This window comes from Bos grunniens, chromosome 26 (genome assembly GCF_055505025.1).
Source record: "Bos grunniens cultivar Pamir isolate PY7600 chromosome 26, Bosgru_T2T1.0, whole genome shotgun sequence".
In the NCBI taxonomy this organism is placed as follows: Eukaryota; Metazoa; Chordata; class Mammalia; order Artiodactyla; family Bovidae; genus Bos; species Bos grunniens.
The window spans coordinates 9,881,589-9,905,078 of NC_141190.1; the positions used below are offsets into that span (position 1 = coordinate 9,881,589).

A 23,490-nucleotide genomic window follows, 5' to 3' on the forward strand; every position below is an offset into this window, starting at 1 on the left:
GATGGCCCCTTTATATTGAATGCCAGTGTGAAAAAACATTTTTAGAACAAAGCTTTTAAAGGCTTATTCATAATAGACTTTTATCTGGTTACAGTAACTTTGCCTACTCTATAATAATTTATAATGTTCAAATTTTCTTTTTTTAAATTGATAGTGAAAGACAGGGAAGCCTGGCATGCTGCATTCTGTGAGGTTGCAAAGTTGGACACAACTTAGTGACTGAATAACAACAACCCATAAGTTTGTATTGATGTCCTCTAGAGATGGCAGAGTGAACATTTTTATTTTATTCTCTCTCCCTCACTAATGGCAGACATTGGTAATCAATCATCATATTCTTTCTCAGTCTCCAACCTGGGTATTGTTCTAATAGCCTTAACATTGCACCTCATTAAGCCACCACCAGTTTGGCACCTATTTGCCATCTCAAATCTATTTTCATTTTACTAGCTTAATCATTATTTGTGGAATATATAATTTAATGAAAGTTTCAGAGCAGTTCAGTTCAGTGCTCAGTCGTGTCCGACTCTTTGCGACCCCATGAATCGCAGCACGCCAGGCCTTCCTGTCCATCACCAACTCCTGGAGTTCACTCAGACTCATATCCATCGAGTCGGTGATGCCATCCAGCCATCTCATCCTCTGTCGTCCCCTTTTCCTCTTGCCCCCAATCCCTCCCAGCATCAGAGTCTTTTCCAATGAGTCAACTCTTCACGTGAGGTGGCCAGAGTACTGGAGTTTCGGCTTTAGCATCATTTCTTCCAAAGAACACCCAGGGCTGATCTCCTTTAGAATGGACTGGTTGGATCTCTTTGCAGTCCAAGGGACTCTCAAGAGTCTTCTCCAACACCACAGTTCAAAAAGCATCAATTCTTCGGTGCTCAGCTTTCTTCACAGTCCAACTCTCACATCCATAAATGACCGCTGGAAAAACCATAGCCTTGACTAGACGGACCTTTGTTGGCAAAGTAATGTCTCTGCTTTTCAATATGCTACCTAGGTTGGTCATAACTTTTCTTCCAAGGAGTAAGCGTTTTTTAATTTCATGGCTGCAGTCACCATCTACCCTTATAGATACTTTTCTTTTTTAGAACTAAAGTGATTTTATTTTTAAGTATGTGTTATGAGGAATCAAATGAGACTATTTAGTAAGACTTTGTCCTTCCTGAAAGGAATGTAGAAAAAAGAATGGAAAGCAGAAATTCTTAGCAATTGTGCCCATAATAAATAATCCTTGAACATTAAAAAAAGATAACAGTTATCTTTGAATATACACTATAAACAAAGTAGTTACTAGCTAAAGTAACATAAAAAGTATGTTGATGAAATTGAAGAAAAAGCTTTTCATGTCTGGAACGTCTAGGAGGGGTTTAAAGGAATAACACATTACCAGCATTTTAATGAATCGTTCATTCTGTTTTGCTGACATCATTTCTCACTAATGTCAGATTTGTGATTTGGCACCAAGTGTGTGCTAGTAAATTTTTTTTTTAATATCCTCAGGACAGGCTCAGTATGAATGAAAATACAATTAAGAAAAACCTCCCGAGTCTTTATAAATAAGGATTGCATGAATCTTATTAAAACTAATTATTTCTCAAAGAGGACTGTTGTCACATAAAAAACCTTTCTTGTCTTTTGTACTTCAAAACAGTATATAAAAATAATAATTTTATGTAAACTCTAAAAAATACTGTTTAAAAAAAGAACCTAGACTTTCATGAAGCCCACTCTTTGGAGGTTAAAACAGTGTGATATAACTTCATCAGTTCTTACTTATTTGGGGAAATACATTAGAACAGAAAACTTTTTTCTTTTGAAAGTAGTATGTGCTTATATTTTAACAACAAAATTGTAGAAGTGTTGAAAGTAAATCATGAAAGGCCCATCTTTCCCTGTAAACCCAGGATAACCACTGTGACCATTTTGGTATGTGTTCTGGCACTCCTTTGGGCTCCAGTTGAAGTGTACAGGACTATCGCATTTGAATAGTATTCCCTGGAGCTGGGCAATGGGATGTGTACATTCCTATTAATATAGTGTAGGTTTATGTATTTGGATTCAAATCATAAAGTTACCAAACTCAGAATGAACTAAAAATGCAATGTTAATCCTCCATAATACCTACTCTCCCCTCCTCTGCTCACATTTACATTGTAGGCTTTCTGAGAGAATATTGTATTTTGTAGAGTATTTTTTGCTTATTCATTTTCTCTCATAAGCAACCCATGGTGGAAGATACTGCAGGTAGCAATGAGTTGTTGTTTATTAAATTTTATGATCACTGTCCTTGAAATCATTTGTCCGTGTTTTAGATATTCTAATTATCCTTGCTGCTGCTGCTGCTAAGTCGCTTCAGTCGTGTCTGATTCTGTGCGACCCCATAGACGGCAGCCCACCAGGCTCTGCCGTCCCTGGGATTCTCCAGGCAAGAACACTGGAGTGGGTTGCCATTTCCTTCTCCAATGCTAATTATCCTTAGCATTATCTATATTTACAACCAAATTAAAATAGAAACTGAGAAAAGTCTAAAAGTATGTATACAGCTTCTAGAACAAAAGAAAGAGAATATCTTTATGAACTGTTTTTGTGTATGGAAAGATTTCTCAGAGAAACTACAAGGTTCTAAACTAAAGAAAAATATGATATATTGGATTTTATAAAAATTTAAAGTTGTTGATTATCAAAGCACGTTATTAAGGAAATGGAAAGGCAAGTTGTACACAGGGAGCAAATATCAGACAAAGGACTTATACCCAGAATATATAGAAGACTCCTTTAGATCAGTAATAAAAAAGACAATCCAGTTGGGGGATAAAATGAGCCAGTAACTTAGATATTTCACAAAAGGAAGTAGAAAACTGACTAATAAACAAATGAAGGATTAGAATTTTTAAAAAAAACCAACAGTGCCAAATGTTGATAAGACTGTGGAGCAACTGAAACTCTTGAAATGTGGTAGATCTGTGGAAGAGAACAGCCACTCTGGAAGGGTGTTCGGTAGTTTCTCACAGAGATAAGTATGCACCCACCCCTATCTACTCTGTGACCCAGCAGTTCTGCTCCTAGCTATTATTTACTCAAGGGAGTGAAAGCGTATGTCCCCATAAAAGACTTGCTCAAGAATGTTTATGCACTTTGTTCATAATAACCCCAAAACTGTAAAATCCAAGATTTCCATCAAAGAAGAATGGATCAGTGCTGGTATGTTCATACAACAGAATAATAATTGGAATAAAAAGAATGAACTAGTGATACATGTTACACCATGGATAAATTTAAAAAGTAAGTGAAGGAAGTCAGTTAAAAAAGAATGCATACTTCATGAAATAGTAGTAGCTACCTGAGAGCTTGGTGGGGCTTCGCTGCAAATGGGCATGAGGGAATTTTCTGGGATGGAAGAAGTGTCCTATATTTTGATTGGAGTGGTTGTTACAGAATTAATAGAATTGTATACCTGAGATCTATGTATTTCACTATATGTAAATTTTACCTAATTTTAAAGAAAAATCCAAAAGTACAAATTGAGAAATATCCAAGAATATAGAAGATACAGAGGGTACAGGAGATAGGAGTGGAAGAGTCTGTAACATACCACTTTTTCCTGTAATATTATTTATAGTTCAATAGAAGTCTTCGTAGCAAAATCAATGCTTCCTGGGTTGGTTGAAGTAGTGGGTTAAAAAAAAGAAATAGGAAGTTACACATACCTTAAATATTTACATATGAATTACTAGAATCAGATAGATTTATAGGGTTTATTAACAACCACTGCCCCATGGCAAGAGTTCATAATCTTATGCCGTGTATCTTGTAGACAGTCTGTTGAAGCTTATGAACTGTTTCTTAGAATGATTTAAATTGATAAAATTCATAGGATTACAAATATGCCTATTATATTAGTTTTGATTATAGTGGTTATAAAATATTTTAAAATATCTATATAATAATAGTTATAAACACATTTAAATCTATTGGCAGGTCTAATGTTAACTCTGCAGTGTTGATTGTAAATAATATTTTGGTATCTTCAAAAACCGTAATGTGACATCAGTTAGTGATAAAGTTTTAAGTACTGCTTGACTGACTGCGTAACATACTTTTTCACATTCAAGTTTATGGACTTTTTTTTTCCCCCCTTAATCCAGCCACATGTTTTCATTCTCCCATACTTCCAGAAGTTATATTGTAATTTTGATTTTATCAATATTGTTTTTATGTCATAACTAGATAAATGTCGTTTACAGTTAAACCCATTTGCCTGCAGTGTTCCAAAGAATAGGAAGGAGAGATAAGAAAGCCTTCCTCAGTAATCAGTGCAAAGAAATAGAGGAAAACAATAAATTGGAAAGACTAGAGATCTCAAGAAAATTAGAGATACCGAGGGAACATTTCATGCAAAGATGGGCTCAATAAAGGACAGAAATGGTAAGGACCCAACAGAAGCAGAAGATATTAAGAAGAGGTGGCAAGAATACACAGAACAACTGTACAAAAAAGATCCTCACGACCCAGATAATCACAATGGTGTGATCACTCACCTAGAGCCAGACATCCTGAAATGTGAAGTCAAGTGGGCCTTAGAAAGCATCACTACGAACAAAGCTAGTGGAGGTGATCGAATTCCAGTTGAGCTATTTCAAATCCTAAAAGACGACACTTTGAAAGTGCTGCACTCAATATGCCGGCAGATTTGGGAAACAGTGGCCACAGGACTGGAAAAGGTCAGTTTTCATTCCAATCCCAAAGAAAGGCAATTGCAAAGAATGCTCAGACTACCACACAATTGCTCTCATCTCACACAGTAACAAAGTAATGCTCAAAATTCTCCAAGCCAGGCTCCAACAATATGTGAACTGTAAGCTTCAGATGTTCAAACTGGTTTTAGAAAAGGCAGAGGAACCAGAGACCAAATTACCAACATTCGTTGCATCATCAAAAAAGCAAGAGAGTTTCAGAAAGCATCTACTTCTGCTTTACTGACTATGCCAAAGCCTTTGACTATGTGGATCACAATAAACTGTTGAAAATTCTGAAAGAGATGTAAATATCAGACTACCTGACCTGTCTCTTGAGAAACCTATATGCAGGTCAGGAAGCAACAGTTAGAACTGGACATGGAACAACAGACTGGTTCCAAATAGGAAAAGGAGTACGTCAAGGCTGTATATTGTCACCCTGTTTATTTAACTTATATGCAGAGTACATCATGAGAAACGCTGGGCTGGATGAAGCACAGGCTGGAATCAAGATTGCTGGGAGAAGTATCAGTAACCTCAGATATGCAGATGACACCACCCTAATGGCAGAAAGTGAAGAAGAACTAAAGAGCCTCTTGATGAAAGTCAAAGAGGAGAGTGAAAAATTTGGCTTAAAACTCAACATTCAGAAAACTAAGATCATGGCATCCAGTCCCATCATATCATGGCAAATAGATGGGGAAACAGTGCCTGACTTTATTTTTTGGAGCTCCAAAATCACTGCAGATGGTGATTGCAGCCATGAAATTAAAAGATGCTTAACTCCTTGGAAGAAAAGCTGTGACCAACGTAGATAGCATATTAAAAAGCAGAGACATTACGTTGCCGACAAAGGTCCATCTAGTCAAGCCTATGGTTTTTCCAGTGGTCATGTATGGATGTGAGAGTTGGACTATAAAGAAAGCTGAGCATTGAAGAATTGATGCTTTTGAACTGTGGTGTTGGAGAACACTCTTGAGAGTCCCTTGGACTGCAAGGAGATCCAACCAGTCCATCCTAAAGGAGACCAGTCCTGGGTGTTCATTGGAAGGACTGATGTTGAAGCTGAAACTCCAATACTTTGGCCACCTGATGCAAAGAACTGACTCATTGGAAAAGACCTTGATGCTGGGAAAAGTTGAAGGCAGGAGGAGAAGGGATCGACAGAGGATGAGATGGTCCATTGCAATGGACATGAGTTTGGACATGAGTTTGGAGTTTGTTGCCCATCAGCAACTCTGGGAGTTGTTGATGGACAGGGAAGCCCGCCATGCTGCAGTCCATGGGTTCACAAAGAGTCAGAGATGACTGAGCGACTGAACTCAATATAAACTGAGCAACTGAACTCAATATAAACAATATAGTATATTATAGCTGGTTTTTCCTACACATTTTGTTTTCCCTTCTTTCTCCCTTTCTCCTCCTTTCTCGCTCTCTTATTTAGTCTCTGCCTTCTTAACTTTAATTTGTCTCTAAACTTGCCTCTAAGTTTGAGTCTCTGGAAATGTTTAAGCACATTTGGCATTGTATCAATTTCATCTTCTTCAGGAACCTTTTGTTCGTCCCTAAACTGGCTTAGTTTTTCTCTGAGCTTGCTGTATGACTTTCTTCTTGAGGTGTTCCTTCACTATTCATTCAGGGGTTCTCTGTTTTCTGTTTTCTTCTCATGAGTTGAGTTCTTCAGTTTCTGAAACTTGTCATCTTTTTCCATAGGTTTCCCACGCTTGTCTTGGTGGAACACATTTTCTCATAATTTTCTCATAATTTCCTGAGCGAGAGAATATGTGGAAATCAAAATTATTTGGGACTTTGCTTATTTAAAAATGTCTTTATTATAAATTCGCACTTGTTTTATAGTGTATCTTGCTGTGGAATTCTGGAGAAGGAAATGGCAACCCACTCCAGTGTTCTTGCCTGGAGAATCCCAGGGACTGGGGAGCCTGGTGGGCTGCTGTCTGTGCGGTTACACAGAGTCGGACGCAACTGAAGCGACTTAGCAGCAGCAGCAGCAGCTGTGGAATTCTAGACTAGGAATAATGTAAAGTCAGAAGGTTTTGTCTAATTATTTTCTAGCTGCTGGTGTTGCCATTAAAAAGGATGAAGTTATTCTGATTCCAGATTTCTTTTATGAAACCTGATTCAGGCAGTTTCTAAGATCTTAACGTTTATCTCTTCAATATTCTGAAACTTCGCTAAAATATGTATGCCTTTGTTTGGATCTCTCTCTCTCTTTTTTTTTTTTTAATATTCATTATACCCTTTTAGTTTGGAAATTCATAATCTTCAGTTTGGGGTCTTTTTCTTGAATTATATCATGGATTTCTTCTCCTGTATTTTCCATCCTTTTCTCTGGGATACCTATTCATATGTTGCATCTCCTAGATTTTAGGTCTTTTAAACTCGTCTCTTCTGTTTTCCATTTGTTCTTCTATTTATTCTGTTTCCTCAGCCTTACACATTTCTAATCCCTCTGTTACTTACCTCACAGGATTTGGTAAGTTTACATGCATAAACTTACAGTCGTGCCCGGCATAGCCTGGCATATAAAGTGTTGGCTGTGAGTGTTGTTTAGCTTCTTCACTAGTTGTTGAGAGCGAGGTCTTTGGTGTGGATTTTTGGCATAGCAGCTGTGTGACCTCAGGCAAGCCCTGTAATTTCTTTTACCTACTTCCCTCATCTGTAAAATGCGAATAAGCTCTACCTCTTAGATGTTGGTGAGCATCAAATAAGAATATGTATGTGAAAACATTTTATACACTGTACAAAACTAGTAGTTATTACTTGCAGCTTTCAAATATCAAATGTTTTTAGTTTGAAAGAAATGATGACTGAGTTACTAGGATTATTTTTAAGATTATTTGATTGCATGTGACTCAGAAAAATGTATAAGCTAGGTAACTTGAGCTAAATGCTAATAATGCTTTTTAAAGAAGTTATTTCTTAATGCTCAACTTCATTATGTTAGGCTGAAGAGAGATTATGAAAATATTCATTTTATGAAAAGCTATGGCTTTACTTCAGATTGTATAAATCTGTGTAATATAATAATTATATAAGAAGGAACTGCTTACTAGTTTAAACCAATGGAGGGAATATTTATTGAAGTTTATTTTTCTTAAATTACATTTGAGATTAGGAAAAATAGAATCTGTCTTTTGGTTTTTCTCAATAGTATTAATGTAATTTCAAATGTTAGCTCATTTTTGTTAATGGTGGCTTTTTGTTTGTTTGTTTTGTTTTAAGGTTTTTGGATTCAAAGCATAAAAACCATTACAAGATATACAATCTGTAAGTATGTTTTCTTGTTTGTATGCTTGCAAATATCTTCTAAAACAACTATTGAGTGAAAGTTGTTTCCTTGTTAGAGTGAAGTAGAGTTAAAGTTAAAATTTAACAGAATTGTATTCCTAAAACAATTAGTTCAAGAATTCTGATTGAGAGCATTGTTAGGTCATTTAGAAAGTGTAGTGATGAGGTAAAACAGTGTCAGCACAGATTCATGTTGCTTGATCTGCTTCAAATGACTTGGCATCTAGCCCATCTTTGCGCCCATAACCATGTGGAAACTGGAAGTGTAATTCACACAGAGCTTCTATTAAAGCATCAATGCCATCTTCTATGGAGGGAAGCTTCTAATATAATTTTATTCTGTGTCTCTAGGTCAATTGATTGAAAAAGTTATTAGTATATTCTCTAACTGTATATAAGATAAATAAATTACCTAAATTGTTAAAATGGGTGGTTCTTCTTGTTTGAGGCAGGGGTGTAAGGATTGCCTCTTGATTCAGCTAGCTGACCTTATCTTTAACTTTTCCTTTTTTCTTTTGACTTTGTGAGTAGAGATGTGGAAAAAAAAGAAAGGCAAGAAAAATGTGAGGAAAATATTAATATCTTACCATTTTGCCCTTGACCATTTTTTCTTCCCCAAATATTGACCATTTTCTAATTCTAAAAAATGATACATAAAATGTGTTATGTTTCTACATGGCTTTTATTTTTTCCTGTGTGATATGTATAAATTGTGCGTTGAAAAAATTTTTAATCCCAAGTTATGTTTACTATCTACTATTTAATTTCTGTAGAGTTTATCAGATATAAGAAGAAGATTCTTTTCTAGAGTGGGCTTTCAAATATTCACCAAAAAATTAAAGCGTCTCTGTGCCTTATTGGGAGAAGGCAGTGGCACCCCACTCCAGTACTCTTGTCTGGAAAATCCCATGGATGGAGGAGCCTGGTAGGCTGCAGTTCATGGGGTCACAAAGAGTCGGACACGACTGAGCGACTTCACTTTCACTTTTCACTTTCACGCATTGGAGAAGGAAATGCAACCCACTCCAGTGTTCTTGCCTGGAGAATCCCAGGGACTGGGGAGCCTGGTGGGCTGCCGTCTATGGGGTCGCACAGTCGGACACGACTGAAGCGACTTAGCAGCAGCAGCAGTGCCTTATTGGTTTATGGGATGTTGCTTTTTTATCTTTAATTTAGTGATCTTTGTGCTCTGTTAAGACTTCAGAAGATCTGAGAGTGACATAGGCGCAGGTGTTGTTTCTTAGTTGTAAAATGATTTCCTCAGATCCACAAAGAAGCAGACATTTACTGAGTGCCTGTTACATGTTGAACATTGTAAAATGTTAGCTAGTGCAGAGGTGAGTAAGATGTCATTCCAGCCCTCAAGTAATTAGTCTAATGTAAAAAGTAGACAAAGTATTATGGAAGAGGTAACTCTTGTATAGAAGAGAGCTACATGGACAACAGTCAAAATAATGATTGCCTGTTATAGGGAAGATTTCATAAAGAACAGAATGCTTGAGCTGAGGTGAAAAGAATCATGAAGGTTGACCTACAGGCTTAGGAGGAGGGAAAATGGTGTTGTAGACCTAGAAAATGGCATGTGAGAAGCTTGGTGGCCAGATTTGGTCCATTATGGTCAGATTATGGTGTGTGGAGGGAGCAGTGGTATAATCAAATGAAGGAGAGTAACAAACAGGTGCTGCAGAAACTTAGTTTAGGTGGCACCTGACTCCAGTACTCTTGCCTGGAAAATCCCATGGACAGAGGAGCCTGGTGGGCTGCAGTCCATGGGGTCACCAAGAGTCGGACATGACTGAGCGACTTCACTTTCACTTTTCACTTTCATGCATTGGAGAAGGAAATGGCAACCTACTCCAGTGTTCTTGCCTGGAGAATCCCAGGGATGGGGGAGCCTGGTGGGCTGCCATCTATGGGGTTGCACAGAGTCGGACACGACTGAAGTGTCTTAGCAGCAGCAGCAGCAGCTGTTTACAAATGATCTGTGCATGTATCTTTCTCTTTTCTGGATTAACCTCTTCTGCAACAACTTTTGTTGCAGGTGCCACAGGTTTATGTGGAGGAAAATAAGTCACAGAGTTTTGTAGTTTTTGAACAAATGGATTCAGAATTTCAGTTTAAAAAAAAAAAAGAGGTCATGAACTAACTGCAAAAGCTGGAGTCCACTAAATGAGTCACTTTGGACTTAGACTCTGAGGATTGAGCATGTAGAGCCCCAGAAGGAAGGCTTTAACATTATATCCAAAGAAAAGAAAGGAAATACTTTTCATTCCTGTATGCAGTGGCTTCCTGCTTCCAGAATTTAAAACTTAGGTTTGTACTGTCAGTATTGTGGGTCACTTGTGTTATTTGGTTAAAATCAGCATTGGGATCTAGCCTGGAAACTTGATTGCCTGTTTGTATATCCAAACATTGGACTCTCAAGTTAATGAATTGTCTCATTATTAGTTGAGAGTAGCTTTTGGTGCACATATTTTAACTCACTTATTCCCCCATCCATTTAATGGAATCATAGAACTGGAAAGTATCTGAAAGAGATCATTTAGTCCAACCTTCTCATTTTACAGATGGGGAATCTGAGGTCTAGAGAAGTTAAGTGAGTTGAACAAGGTCACACAGGTACATATGTTAGCAGACCGTCCACTATTGATACCAGTATTCCCTTTCTGGTTTTTTTGTTTGTTTTAATCTCCCCAAATTTTACTTACTTCAGAAATTCCTAGAACTACCAAGTTGTAGAATGTTTTGATTTCTGACATCATTTTTCAATCTTCTTTACCTATCCCTGTTTATATTTTTGGCTCTGGGTAAGTGAGTCTGATAACTAGCAGATGTTTCTGTTTTGTTTCTTTTATTTTTAGGATATTAATAACATGTGATATATGTCTTTGAAGCCATATGTAAGTGGAAAGACCTTAAAATACTTGCACTTAACATACCTATATTCAATAGTATATTAAAATTTTTATGGCAACTATGACATATGTGGATGAAGAGTTCTTAACATAGACTTTCTAATTGACTATCTGTTTATATCTCTATATTATTGGGCATTCAGTAAGGTTATTTTAAGAAAGGACAGAATTAGCTTCAAATCATTAACCAAATTCAGATATACTTGGTGAATTAGTACATTAATCAATTTGTTTTGTGCAGGTGTGTGTATTTCATCTTTGTATGTTCCTCTATAATCTTATCTTCTGAGGAGGGTAAGGTGAGGAGGGGGAAGATAGGGTATAAAGATATAATATAGTTCTTGCCTTTGAGGAAGCTAAATGTTCCTTAGATACTAATTTTTAAAAGATTGACTATTTCATCATATATTCTCCTTAACATACAACTCTCCATCCTTTTGTGGTAAACCTTTAGCTGTTATTAATTTTTATCTATTAAGTTTTCTTTTGTAAGATAGGGATAGTTCCATTGAAGAAAGTAAAGAAGAGACCTACATGCCTAGCTGAATCTATGGCAAGTCTCACTTCTCTGGAAGCTTTTTCTATTAATCTTATCCCTTTCTTCATTTTCTGCTGCTTCATAAAAACTCTTTCAGTGTATCTTCATTTTTCTTATCTCTTGAAAGCCAAAGGAGACGATGATTTTTAAAAGATGTCTTTTGAGTTCTCTGTATAAGGAAGCAAAAATGGTTAAATCTTCCTAACACTTGTCTTGGTCAAATCCCATTTCCCATTCATGTCAATTTTGGTTTGTTTTTAAAAACTTGTCCTATCATTAATATACCACAAAAAATTTATAAGGAATAGTGTGTGTGTGTGTTTGTGCAGTTATCAGAGAAGGTTTTAATTGAGGATCTTCTTTTTTACCCTAACCTCTCCCCAGATCACTTTTATCCCTACCAGACCCAGTATATGTTTTCACATACTCCCTATCCATACTTGTAGAGATTTTTGCTATTTTTTGGTCATGTTTTCATTATCACTGTTTGTTGGTTCTGTTATGCCAAATAATGCTCTTGTAGGAATGCTGACTTTGACTAAAATGTGTTATTGTTTTCTAAACCGTTTTATATTCTTTCTGTGAAAGTGTGAAACAGTACTGAAAAAAGTTCAGCTTTTGTAATCAGAAGTGCTGGGCTCTTCCACTTATATATTGTGGTTTGGGGCAAGTTTTGTAATGCTCTTGTAAATCTTAGCATTCTCATATATAATATGGAGATAATATTAACTGATTGTGAGGATGAATTTGAAAACAAGGAATCTTGGTTGTAAGGTATGCACATCTAGTAGACATTTAGTAGCTCATTGTTTTCACTTTCCCTCTGTTTTTTTCCTGTTAACAATATTTCTTGAGAGTCAAAGTATGAAGGTAGTCATAGTGTTTGAGCTGCTAAAAAAGTATGGGAATTTTATAGATAACTGAAGCTGTATAAAATTCAAAATGTTTATTTTTGTTTTGCTGTGATGAGACCAGTTTCTTAGAATTGTTTCCTGGCATATAGTGCTCCCCTTGTCTCCTAAGCTCTATCTTTACATGATTCCTTATAAAATATTCCATTATGGACTCTTTGGCTTTGCTGGTAGCTCAGATGGTAAAGGACTGCCTACAATGTAGGAGACCTGGATTTGATCCCTGGGTCAGGAAGATCCCCTGGAAAAGGAAATGGCAACCCACTCTAGTATTCTTGCCTGGAGGAGTCCATGGACAGAGGAGCCTGGCAGGCTGCAGTCCATGGGTTCACAGAGTCAGACAGAACTGAGCGACTAACACTAACTTTCATTTTTCATGGATTCTTCACTATTGACCATACTCCTCTTTAATCTGTACCAAAGACAGTGTAAAATGATAGTATTTTCATGGTTACTTCTCTTCTTTATGTCATTTTTTAAAAATTTAAGTGAATATGAAATTATTTAGCAAAGATGTGTATATATGCATCTCATTATTAAGTAAATTTTCTTTCTAGCAAACTCAATATACTTAATTATAATATCCTAAAAGGGGAAAACTTGGTTTTCAGTGGTAGTATAAAAGCTGATTTGTTTCAGATCTGACCAGTTAAAAATTAGTGGATTGCAGTTTACTTAGAGTTATTTCAACTTTCATGTGGAATTTTTTTTTTTTTTTTTTTTGGCCACAACCACAAGGCTTGTGGGATGTTAGTTCCCCAACGAAGGATTGAACCTGGGCCCTCAGCAGTGAGAGCGCCATCCTAACCATTTGACTGCCAGGGGATTCCCTATCTTCATGTGGATTTCAAAAACTGTTTAAAATAAAAGAACTTTAATGATATTCTCAGGATTTTTAAATGTAAAACACTGGTCCATAATTGCTTATTTGAAACTCTTTGAACTAGTTTTGTTTCAGCATTCAGAATTTTTCAGTTTTTTTAGAACGTTAACATGGAAACATATATTCTGTATTACATAACACCCCAGCAGGATTTGGAACAGTACCTAGAATAGATTGTTTCACTCTTCGTTTTAAATGTATTTCTATTAATTAAAGACTACACATTTTTATAAACTCAGATCTAGTTCTCCTGCAGTTGAGTTTACCATACAGTTAAGAGAAAATTTCAGATGTTTAAAAATTTGGGGATTTTGCAGTGATGGATTAAGAGTCTTTATTTGTTTTAAAGTGCTAAATTTTTGAAAATACCTGGTTTGGCTAGTAGTTGGAGTTACCAGGATGCTGCTGACCACAAACTAATGTATGGAATCCCTTTCTGAGCCTATGTGGCCTGTTAATCATGAGTCAGCCAGTGCATGATAGCAAATGTGTGACTACTGGTAAAAAGACAGATTTTAGCATGCTTTAAATATGCTAAGTCAATGTTTTTCTGTATTGATTTTACTTACTACTCTTTCATTACTCTCAGACTTTAATTAAAACCTACGACCTGAGAGATTATTGAAAAAGATGACCTTTGGCTTATCTATGGAGGGAAAGATCAGGTTTAAAATAACTGAGTTAATGTTGTGTTTGAGTAGATTAGCATCATTCACTTTCATTCTTTGCTTTAAATTTTCCCCTACTTTTTTTTTTAACTGTTTTAACATACATCTTTTATAATAATAGTTTGAGAGAACTATGTATGCTCAATTGTAAGGCAAAGATAAAATTGAAACTAGTTAGTTATTTACACATACTTGTGAAATAACAAGTCCTTTCGCGTGTATAATTTTCATAAAGGGAATGGTGATGGTGTGGATGCAGGTGAATTTGTCCTGTTTTATATTAGTGACATTACAAGTTTTGCAACCAAATGTATAAGCTCTGATTGTGTATACTTAGCATTTTAAACCTAGATTTCTGTAATTGTAAAATGTGGATTGAAGAATGGGACCTACTTCATAGGATTCTTAGGATTAAAAGAAGTAGTTAATGTAAGATATTTAACATAATGCCTGGTATATTATAAAGGTTCAGAAATGTTTGTTACTGTTGCACTTTTTTTCCTCAAGTGCACAAGATAATTTTATATCAAATTAAAAATTTTCTTTTAGATGTGCTGAAAGACATTATGATACCGCCAAATTTAATTGCAGAGGTAAGTATAGGTACACATATTATGTTAGATAACTTGAAGCCAACAGTCTAAATTTTACTGTCATACCAATAATGAATAATCTCAAGTATTAAGTGATATATTTATCTTAAAGATGGTCTGAGAAAATTTGAAATTAATTTTGCTGTTGTGTTTTTGGAAATAAGTATCATGTAAATGAGGAAGACTAAATTGAATTAACTGAAAACTAGGAGAAATTTATAGACTAACAGAATAAATAGAGGGTTATATCTGTGATTTGAGGCATTTGGCATGATAGTAAGAGATTACAGGGAGAAAGGAGAATGGCTTAATTCTGTAATGGAACATGACCTGTACAGTGGAAAAGGGTATAATGAAATATGGATAAAAGGAGCCTGATAGATGAGAGCAAAAATTGCTTTAAGTGAGTTATTCTCCAGGTGTAGCATATTTTATCTCAGAGTCCACAAAAAACTTTCATTTGTGTTTGTGGAACTCTTTGAACCATGAGAGACCTAGAACGTTGAGAAGCTTGGCAAGATGCTGCTGTGATAGTCACAAAGAGAAAGTTGATGCCGTGAGCTACAGATTTGCCATTGTTCCTTCCTAAATATTTATAAGGACAGACTTTCAAACTTGGTTTAAGAATTCAGAAGTGCTGAAATAACTGAGAGCTAGGATAGATTTATTACTAAGAATGTTTCATTTTTAGTGGATTTTTGCTGTTTACTGGTCAAAGAGTGTCTTAATTGAGCTTTATCCACCTTCGAATAGACATTTAACAGGTTTTCCTGGGTATTTTTGTATGCCACTGGGGAAATGAAGATGAAATGATGGTTCAGCTAGGCAGATGACTAAATCAAAGCTGTCCTGATGACTGCCTGTAGTAGTAGTCATTGTCTGAAGAGCTGTTCTGTCAGACCAAAGGCTTAATTGAGTGTATCTTGTGTCACATCATGAATGATTTGGTTGAAGATATAAAAGACACACTTTTCACATATTTAAGTGACACAGAGGATAATTATTTGAATGTTAGTCAGGATTTTTATAGAGTGGAACCTAGGCACAGACCAATAAGATAAAATTTAAGTGACATATTTAAAGTGTTATTTCTAGAAAAAAAATTTTTTAAAACCTCAACCCCAACTATGGGGAACAGAGAAGTTTTGAGTTCTTACAACTTATGTGAAAAGTCCTAAAACTTGCTTGATAAACTTTGCTGCAGTTGTATACATTATAAACAAAAAATTTTTAAGTGTCTTTTGTAAATGTGTTTAGAGTTGTGTGTATGCAACAGTTACATTTTTGAGACCATCTTTAAAATAATATGCTTGGCCTTTCTGTTATATATAGCATAAAATGCAGTCTTTTGCATTGTTGATTTATTAGTGATCTTTGCTTTCTTTGGAATACATATTTTGCGATAATGCAATATTATAGATATTACAGTTCCTTTTGCTAGAAAATGTATTGAGAGCCCTGATAAGAGGCTCATGTGATGTATCATTTTGAGTTTACCTCTCCCTCTGTTATGTTGTGACCTCTGATATGTTGCTACTCCATTGCCTCCATCATAAAGTGAGGAAAATAATACTTGACGTACCTGTCTAATGGATAAATTTGAGTTAATGAGAGATTATTTTCTGTTCAAAAATTAGAAAATTATCAGACAATAAATTCTTTTTCTCTATAGTTCAGATATTTTTAAACTATTTGTATGCAACATTTCTAAAGTTAACCTACTTGTAATAAGCAATTCAAGTGAGATTATTTTCTTATTCTGAGGTTATTTTTTTATCACAGTTGCACAGTATCCCTTTGAAGACCATAATCCACCACAGTTAGAACTTATCAAACCCTTTTGTGAAGATCTTGACCAATGGCTAAGTGAAGATGACAATCATGTTGCAGCAATTCACTGTAAAGCTGGAAAGGGACGAACTGGTGTAATGATTTGTGCATATTTGTTACATCGGGGCAAATTTTTAAAGGCACAAGAGGCCCTAGATTTCTATGGGGAAGTAAGGACCAGAGACAAAAAGGTAAGTTATGTTTGATTTTTTTTTTTCTGTCTACTTAGATCTGAGAATTTATTGGAAAATAAATTTTTACAAAGATAATTGGTAACCCTTATTTTCCTTCCTCTAAACATTTAAGTCAGTATGCTACCTTAACTTTCATATGAGCAAATGGCAGACTCACTGAAGTTTTTCTCTTCATGCCATGCTGGCAGATCTTACCTATTAACAGGATTGCAAAGTTTGGTCTCATGAAATCTTTACAAAGCATTTTAAAAAGTAACACACACTGATCAAAAGTAAGATTTATATTCCTGAAGCTTACTTGAAAATAAAATGTCTGTGGATAATAACTTGGATGCCATTACTTAGTAAAGTGTGATCTTTACTTTTATAATACATAAAGATTGTTTTTTGATTTGAATATTTGTAAGTGAAATTATAATTAAGATTAGTCAAAGGTTCTTCTCTTATTCAGAAAACTAAAGACTGCTAAAAATCATTGACAAATTTGTGTAATACATGTGAAAGCAAAAAGTGAATTCTTGCGAGAATTTTTACAGTGATTTTCAAGGAATTTATTTCTTTGGATAGTAAGTATGACAAAACATGTTTACATTTCTTGCAAAGGGAGTTTGTTCATTTCTGTCTCCAAGAAAGAAAAAAACAAACAAACAACTGGAGTTAGGGGGAAGAGAGCTCTGCTGAGGAAGACATCTGAACTTTATGTGAAAATTTATTATAGTTTTAATAATTTTTGCAATGAAGAGGGCTTTCTTTGAGTTTAATTTCTTTTTAATTTAACTTCAAAACAGAAACATAGGTGATTGTAACTATCGTTTTCAGCTGTATAGTTGCACTGATTTTTGTTCCTTTACTTCCTCCTCACTTGTTTTATTTGTTGTTACTTTTTTGAATTATATCTAAAGATACCAAAGCATGGTTTGTTGATGATAGTTTATAAAATTGAATCTTACTGTTGATGCATGATTTGGTAAATATTGATTATAACAACTTGCTGTACATTTCTGTATGCTATGTGTACCATGGAACTATAGCACTAAAATGAATTCCAGAGCAGAGGACCTGAGATGTTTATTTTGGTTCATTCTTTTCTTCATGTAGAGGGAAACAGCTGCTTTTACTGACTGAAAATATAGAAGGTAAATTTTTCTGTGCTTAAGTGAATAAATGTAGGACAGCACAAGGAAAAGTGACTCAATGAGAAGAAAAACTAGAGAGATGGATCAAATTAAAGTACAGTCACCGAAGCAGTGGTAGAAATTTAAAACAGGGTTGATGAGCACCACACAGTTCGGTCATGGAAAAGAAAGAAGGTAAAAAGAATTTAAAATAAAAATAGGAAACTTGTGTAACGTGAAGCCAGAACTAGCTTTCAGTTCAGTCATTCAGCCGTGTCTGACTCTTTGCGACCCCATGGACCACAGCACACGAGGCTTCCCTGTCCATCACCATCTCCCGGAGTTTACCCAAACTCATGTCCATTGAGTCGGTGATGCCATCCAACCATCTCATCCTCTGTCATCCCCTTCTATTCCCGCCTTCAGTCTTCCCCAGCATCAGGGTCTTTTCAAATGAGTCAACTCTTCACATCAGGTGGCCAAAATATTGGAGTTTCAGCTTCAACATCAGTCCTTCCAGTGAACACCCAGGACTGATCTCCTTGGAGTCCAAGGGACTCTGAAGAGTCTTCTCCCAACACCACAGTTCAAAAGTGTCCATTCTTCGGTGCTCAGCCTTCTTTATAGTCCAACACTCACATCCATACATGACTATTGGAAAAACCATAGCCTTGACTAGATGGACCTTTGTTGGCAAAGTAATGTCTCTGCTTTTGAATATACTATCTAGGTTGATCATAACTTTGCTTCCAAGGAGTAAGCGTCTTTTAATTTCATGGCTGCAGTCACCATCTGCAGTGATTTTGGAGCCCCAAAAAATAAAGTCTGACACTGTTTCCACTGTTTTCCCATCTATTTGCCATGAAGTGATGGGAGCGGATGCCATGATCTTAGTTTTCTGAATGTTGAGCTTTAAGTCAACTTTTTCACTCTCCTCTTTCACTTTCATCAAGAGGCTGTTTAGTTCTTCTTCACTTTCTGCCATAAGGGTGGTGTCATCTGCATATCTGAGGTTACTGATACTTTTCCAGGCAGTCTTGATTCCAGCTTGTGCTTCATAGAACTAGCTTTAAGTTAGGGACTTTTAAACTATTTATGTTATATACCTTTTAAAAAATATGAAAAAACTATAAATATTCCCCAAATTTTGTTTCACTTTTTTATGCCGGAATCAGTGGCCTCTGCTTGAGAGTAATAAATCCAAGTGGTACAGATTAACCAAAATTAAACTTTGGTGTTCTCCTCAGTAGTAAATTTTGTGAAAGAGTCCTACTATTTAGTCTTTAACACATTGAAACTATGCCATTGTCTTTGACTTGGCAATTTTTATGTCATATTTGATATCCAGTCAGCTTTGACTTTGTTCTTGGTGAAAACAACTGCCCAGAACCCTATCCTGTAAGAATGAAAGAGCAAACTGGAATCTTTTTTTTTGGCCAGATGAAAGTAGGCTTGTGTTAGCAAATAAGAATTCTCTAAGACTCTTCAGATAAATTCATGTTGCGTCATTTTCTTTGCCTTCTAGTTATTGAGATCATTTTTGGCAAGATCCTGCATGTGTTAGGAAGGAAAGGATTATAACTCCACAGTTTTGTTTCAATATTGAAGAGTTAAACTGTGTTAATGAATTTGTATATTATGCTATAGTATTTGTCTTCCTAAAGCCAGTGAACTTAATGTGTAGCAAAGAATTGCATAGATGGTACCACTCCTTGACAAAAACCTGCTGCTGCTGCTGCTGCTAAGTCGCTTCAGTCGTGTCCGACTCTGTGCGACCCCACAGATGGCAGCCCACCAGGCTCCCCCATCTCTGGGATTCTCCAGGCAAGAACACTGGAGTGGGTTGCCATTTCCTTCTCCAATGCATGAAAGTGAAAAGTGAAAGTGAAGTCGCTCAGTCGTGTCCGACTCTTTGCAACCCCATGGACTGTAGCCCACCAGGCTCCTCCGTCCATGGGATTTTCCAGGCAAGGGTACTGGAGTGGGGTGCCATTGCCTTCTCCGCAAAAACCTGCTAAGAATCCTTTATTTAAAGTCCTGGCTTTACTGAATTTGGCACCTCTCTCAACAGTAGATTTTTTTGTGACAGATCCTCTTGCACAGTCTGTGATTCAAAACTTGGCTCTTATGAAGCAGTAGGATACTTTCACAACAATAGATAAGCTTTCTCTTGGAATTAATGATAGAGTCTTATACACTGGTACATTCTGGTGAACACAGGATGGAGTCACAGTGACAGGTAGAACTTCTGATTTTACCAGAGCCATAAAACCAAGTTTTGCTCGTCATTAAGGTGTACTCTCTGTCGACAGAATAATGAGATTGCTTCAGAAGCCTTTTTCTGGGCCAAGAAACGTCACTGTTTTGAAAATGTTAACGTCCTCTGAAGTTTCCAAAAAGGACTCCAAATCAGGAGTTACCGTTTGTGTCACCATGCATGTATTTGATGAAAACTAGTAGCTGGCTAAGCTGAGACGTCATATGCTGAAGAGAAGTGGCACCTCCAGTCCTTTCATGACCTGCTTCATAGTTTTCAGTTTTTTTTGGAATGGAAAAAATTGATTGATAGAGGTACTACAACAGTCTTACTTTTTCTGTTGCAAACTACAAGTATGACTTCATCTAATGGTTAGAAATAATAATATATATAATAATATATTTTTAACTTTTAAAAATAATGTCTTTCTCTTATCATAAGAAAACTTAATGGAAAATAAAAATAAGAAAGCTTAGAAAAATAAACTTTCTCTTATCATAAGAAAACTTAGTGGAGCATATTAAAGCTGATGTTATATAACTGTGGAATTTTTCCAGAGAAATAAGTATCTTATAATAAGTATAATTGATTATCCAAAGTAGTTTTATTTTTGAAACATCTGCTAAGAGATTTATCCTCTTACCAGTATTTTAGGTTGAGTCTATGAATTTGCATTTTTGAAATTGTGAACCACAATTATAGAAGATACATGCATTTTATCAGTTTTGTAGTGTAGGATTAATTTTATTAGAACTGTATTTAATGTTCTTTTGCTTGTATCCTTAACCGTCTGAGCCATCAGGGAAGCCCAACTTTATAGATAAACACTAAGATACTGAAGAAAGTTATGTCCTTGTGACATTTTTATAGGAGCAAAATGTTTCTTCTCCTCCTCTTCCGCCTTCCCCTTCCGCTCCCCTACCCTCTCTACCATCTTGCTCCTCCCCAGTCCTCCCCCTTGATTTGAAGAAAGAGGAGCTAGTTGTCCTGTTTTTGTTTTAAGATTTATAGACTTGGCAGAGACTCTCCTCAGATTAATCTAGTGCAGTCTTGCCATTTTTCTCGGTATACTTAGTACAAATTAGATGGCAGAGTGGTGGGTGCCTCTTCACCATAAAATGTGCAGTTCAGTTCAGTCGCTCAGTCATGTCCGACTCTTTGTGACCCCATGAATTGCAGCATGCCAGGCTTCCCTGTCCATCACCAACTCCTGGAGTTCACTCAAACTCACGTCCATCGAGTCGGTGATGCCATCCAGCCATCTCATTCTCTGTCGTCCCCTTCTCCTCCTGCCCCCAATCCCTCCCAGCATCAGAGTCTCTTCCAGTGAGTCAACTCTTCGCATGAGGTGGCCAAAGTCCTGGAGTTGCAGCTTCAGCATCATTCCTTCCAAAGAACACCCAGGACTGATCTCCTTTAGAATGGACTGGTTGGATCTCCTTGCAGTCCAAGGGACTCTCAAGAGTCTTCTCCAACACCACAGTTCAAAAGCATCATTTCTTTGGCGCTCAGCTTTCTTCACAGTCCAACTGTCACATCCATACATGACCACTTGAAAACAATGTGCAGTTAGTAATACCTAAATAAGACTTCAGGGTTTGATTGTTGCAGAGAAGTCAAAGTACAACTGATAACCTCTTACTCAAAAAAAGTTTTCTGAGAGTAGGATAACTACTTGAGGGAAGACTCTTTTATTCAGTAATTTATAAGAAAGCAATCATGTTATTACTTTTCTAGGAATCATTTCTTTGCATATTTGGTCTTTACCTTATGAGCACATGGCAAAAAGTCTAAAATGAACTGTTGATGGTTCCCACTCAAATAAAGCTTCTAGGGTTGCTTCCCATCTAGTCTATGACTTACCCTATCTGCATTTGTATTTACATTTACATTTCAGAATTAAAATAGATAACCATATTTATTACCAACTATGAATTGAATTAAAATGCCCTACCAATACTGGTATTGGTATATATTGGAAAGATGTATATTGGAATATATTGGAAAGTGTATATTTTGGAAAGATGCCCCACATTTCCGAATTTAGAGAGACAAACTTATATTCCTGACAAACATATGCAAAATCTCTGCTGTTCTCTCTTTTGTCTTCTCCCTTCTAGAATGGTGGCAGATTAAGTATGCATTAATACTTACTTTCTTTAACTTTTAGGAAAAAATTTTGAGATTTTTATTTTCTTTTTGAGAAGGTTTGTTTTCAAAGCAGTTATTAAAGTTCTTGTGTGTTATGATCTCTATACATGAATTCATTAGCTTATCTTTAATGAAGACTTCTGTCTTCTAGAAGTAATAGGCACTTTATTCTGAGTGACCCCAAGAAGAGGAAATTTTCTAGTTTCTTTGAGGAATGAATTTATGTGCTAGTATAATCAGATTATTTTTTTCTGGTCTATTTATTAAGTTTCCCCATATGGTAACCTAATGAAAATTTCTCATCTTTTCATTTCAAGCAAAGTAAGCTATAATTATCCTTTTTTTTGGCTTAATAAAGCTCTGACTATAAGGTTTTTATTTTTTCTAACACAGTAATTCTCCTGGGCTAAACTGTGTTTCGCTAATACATGGTATTTAAACCTGTTATCCAATCTATATATGCATAAAGTTGTTATTATACCTTGAAGAATCTTTTGTTGTTTAGTCACTAAGTCATGTCTGACTCTTTTTGCAACCTCATGGACCAGGGCCCCCTAGGCTCCTCTGTCTATGGGATTTCCCAGGCAAGAATACCGGAGTAGGTTGCCATTTCCTTCTCCAGAGGATCTTACTGACCAGGGATCAAACCCTTGTCTCATGCGTTGGCAGGTGGTTTCTTTACCACTGAGCCGTGAAGAATCTTAGCAGTTATTTAATTCAGAACCCATTTAATATAAATGGTAAAACAGATTTGCAAAGATCATTTTCTCCTGGTCATTTATTCTATGTAATAACTGAAAACCATGTCTCCTAACCTCAAATCCAGTATTTTTTCTACTGTACTATGTTATGTTCTCCTATCCAAATTGGTTTTATTATTTTAATCCCCAAAGCCAAAATAAAAACAGAAAATTTTAAAAAGGAAAAAAGAAGTATATTTTAATGTATTAGAACTCTTTCAGTTTCAAGTCACAGAAGCCCAACTCAAAATAGCTTAAACATAAGGAGACATTTATTGGCTTGTATAAACCTAAAAACTCTGACCTGGATCTAGATGTTTAACATATGTCAGAAATCTGTCTCTCAACTCTGTATTTTCATCTTTCTGTACTTTATTTTAGGCAGACTTTTCACAAGTAATGGCAAGGTAGTAGCTCTGGGTTTATGTGCTACTTTAGCAACTCCAATGGGACAAGAGCTACAATTCAAGCAAAAATTTCTAGATTAGGTTCTAGTTTACCTGAATTAGGATATGTTCTGATCCTTAACCAGACATTCTAGCCAGAGGCTTGGGGCATATATCCGAACCTGAAGACTAGGCCCTGCCTCTTTCTCCCTGCAAGTCACAGGGAGAGAGAGAGCATCCCAAAGAGGAAAGGATGCTACA

The 23,490-nt window shown here is 36.0% G+C and overlaps 1 protein-coding gene across 2 annotated transcripts in view; it reads left to right on the top strand.

The window, feature by feature from the left end:
* PTEN (phosphatase and tensin homolog) overlaps positions 1-23,490 on the top strand; it is a 100,490-nt gene that overhangs the window by 54,896 nt on the left and 22,104 nt on the right. Inside the window, exons 3-5 of one of the 2 annotated variants that reach the window (XM_086379244.1) lie at positions 7,983-8,027; positions 14,513-14,556; positions 16,339-16,577. In XM_086379244.1, coding sequence (XP_086235370.1) covers positions 7,983-8,027; positions 14,513-14,556; positions 16,339-16,577 — 328 coding nt within the window. The remainder of the gene's footprint in view (positions 1-7,982; positions 8,028-14,512; positions 14,557-16,338; positions 16,578-23,490) is intronic. The other variant, XM_086379245.1, reaches the window with a different exon arrangement.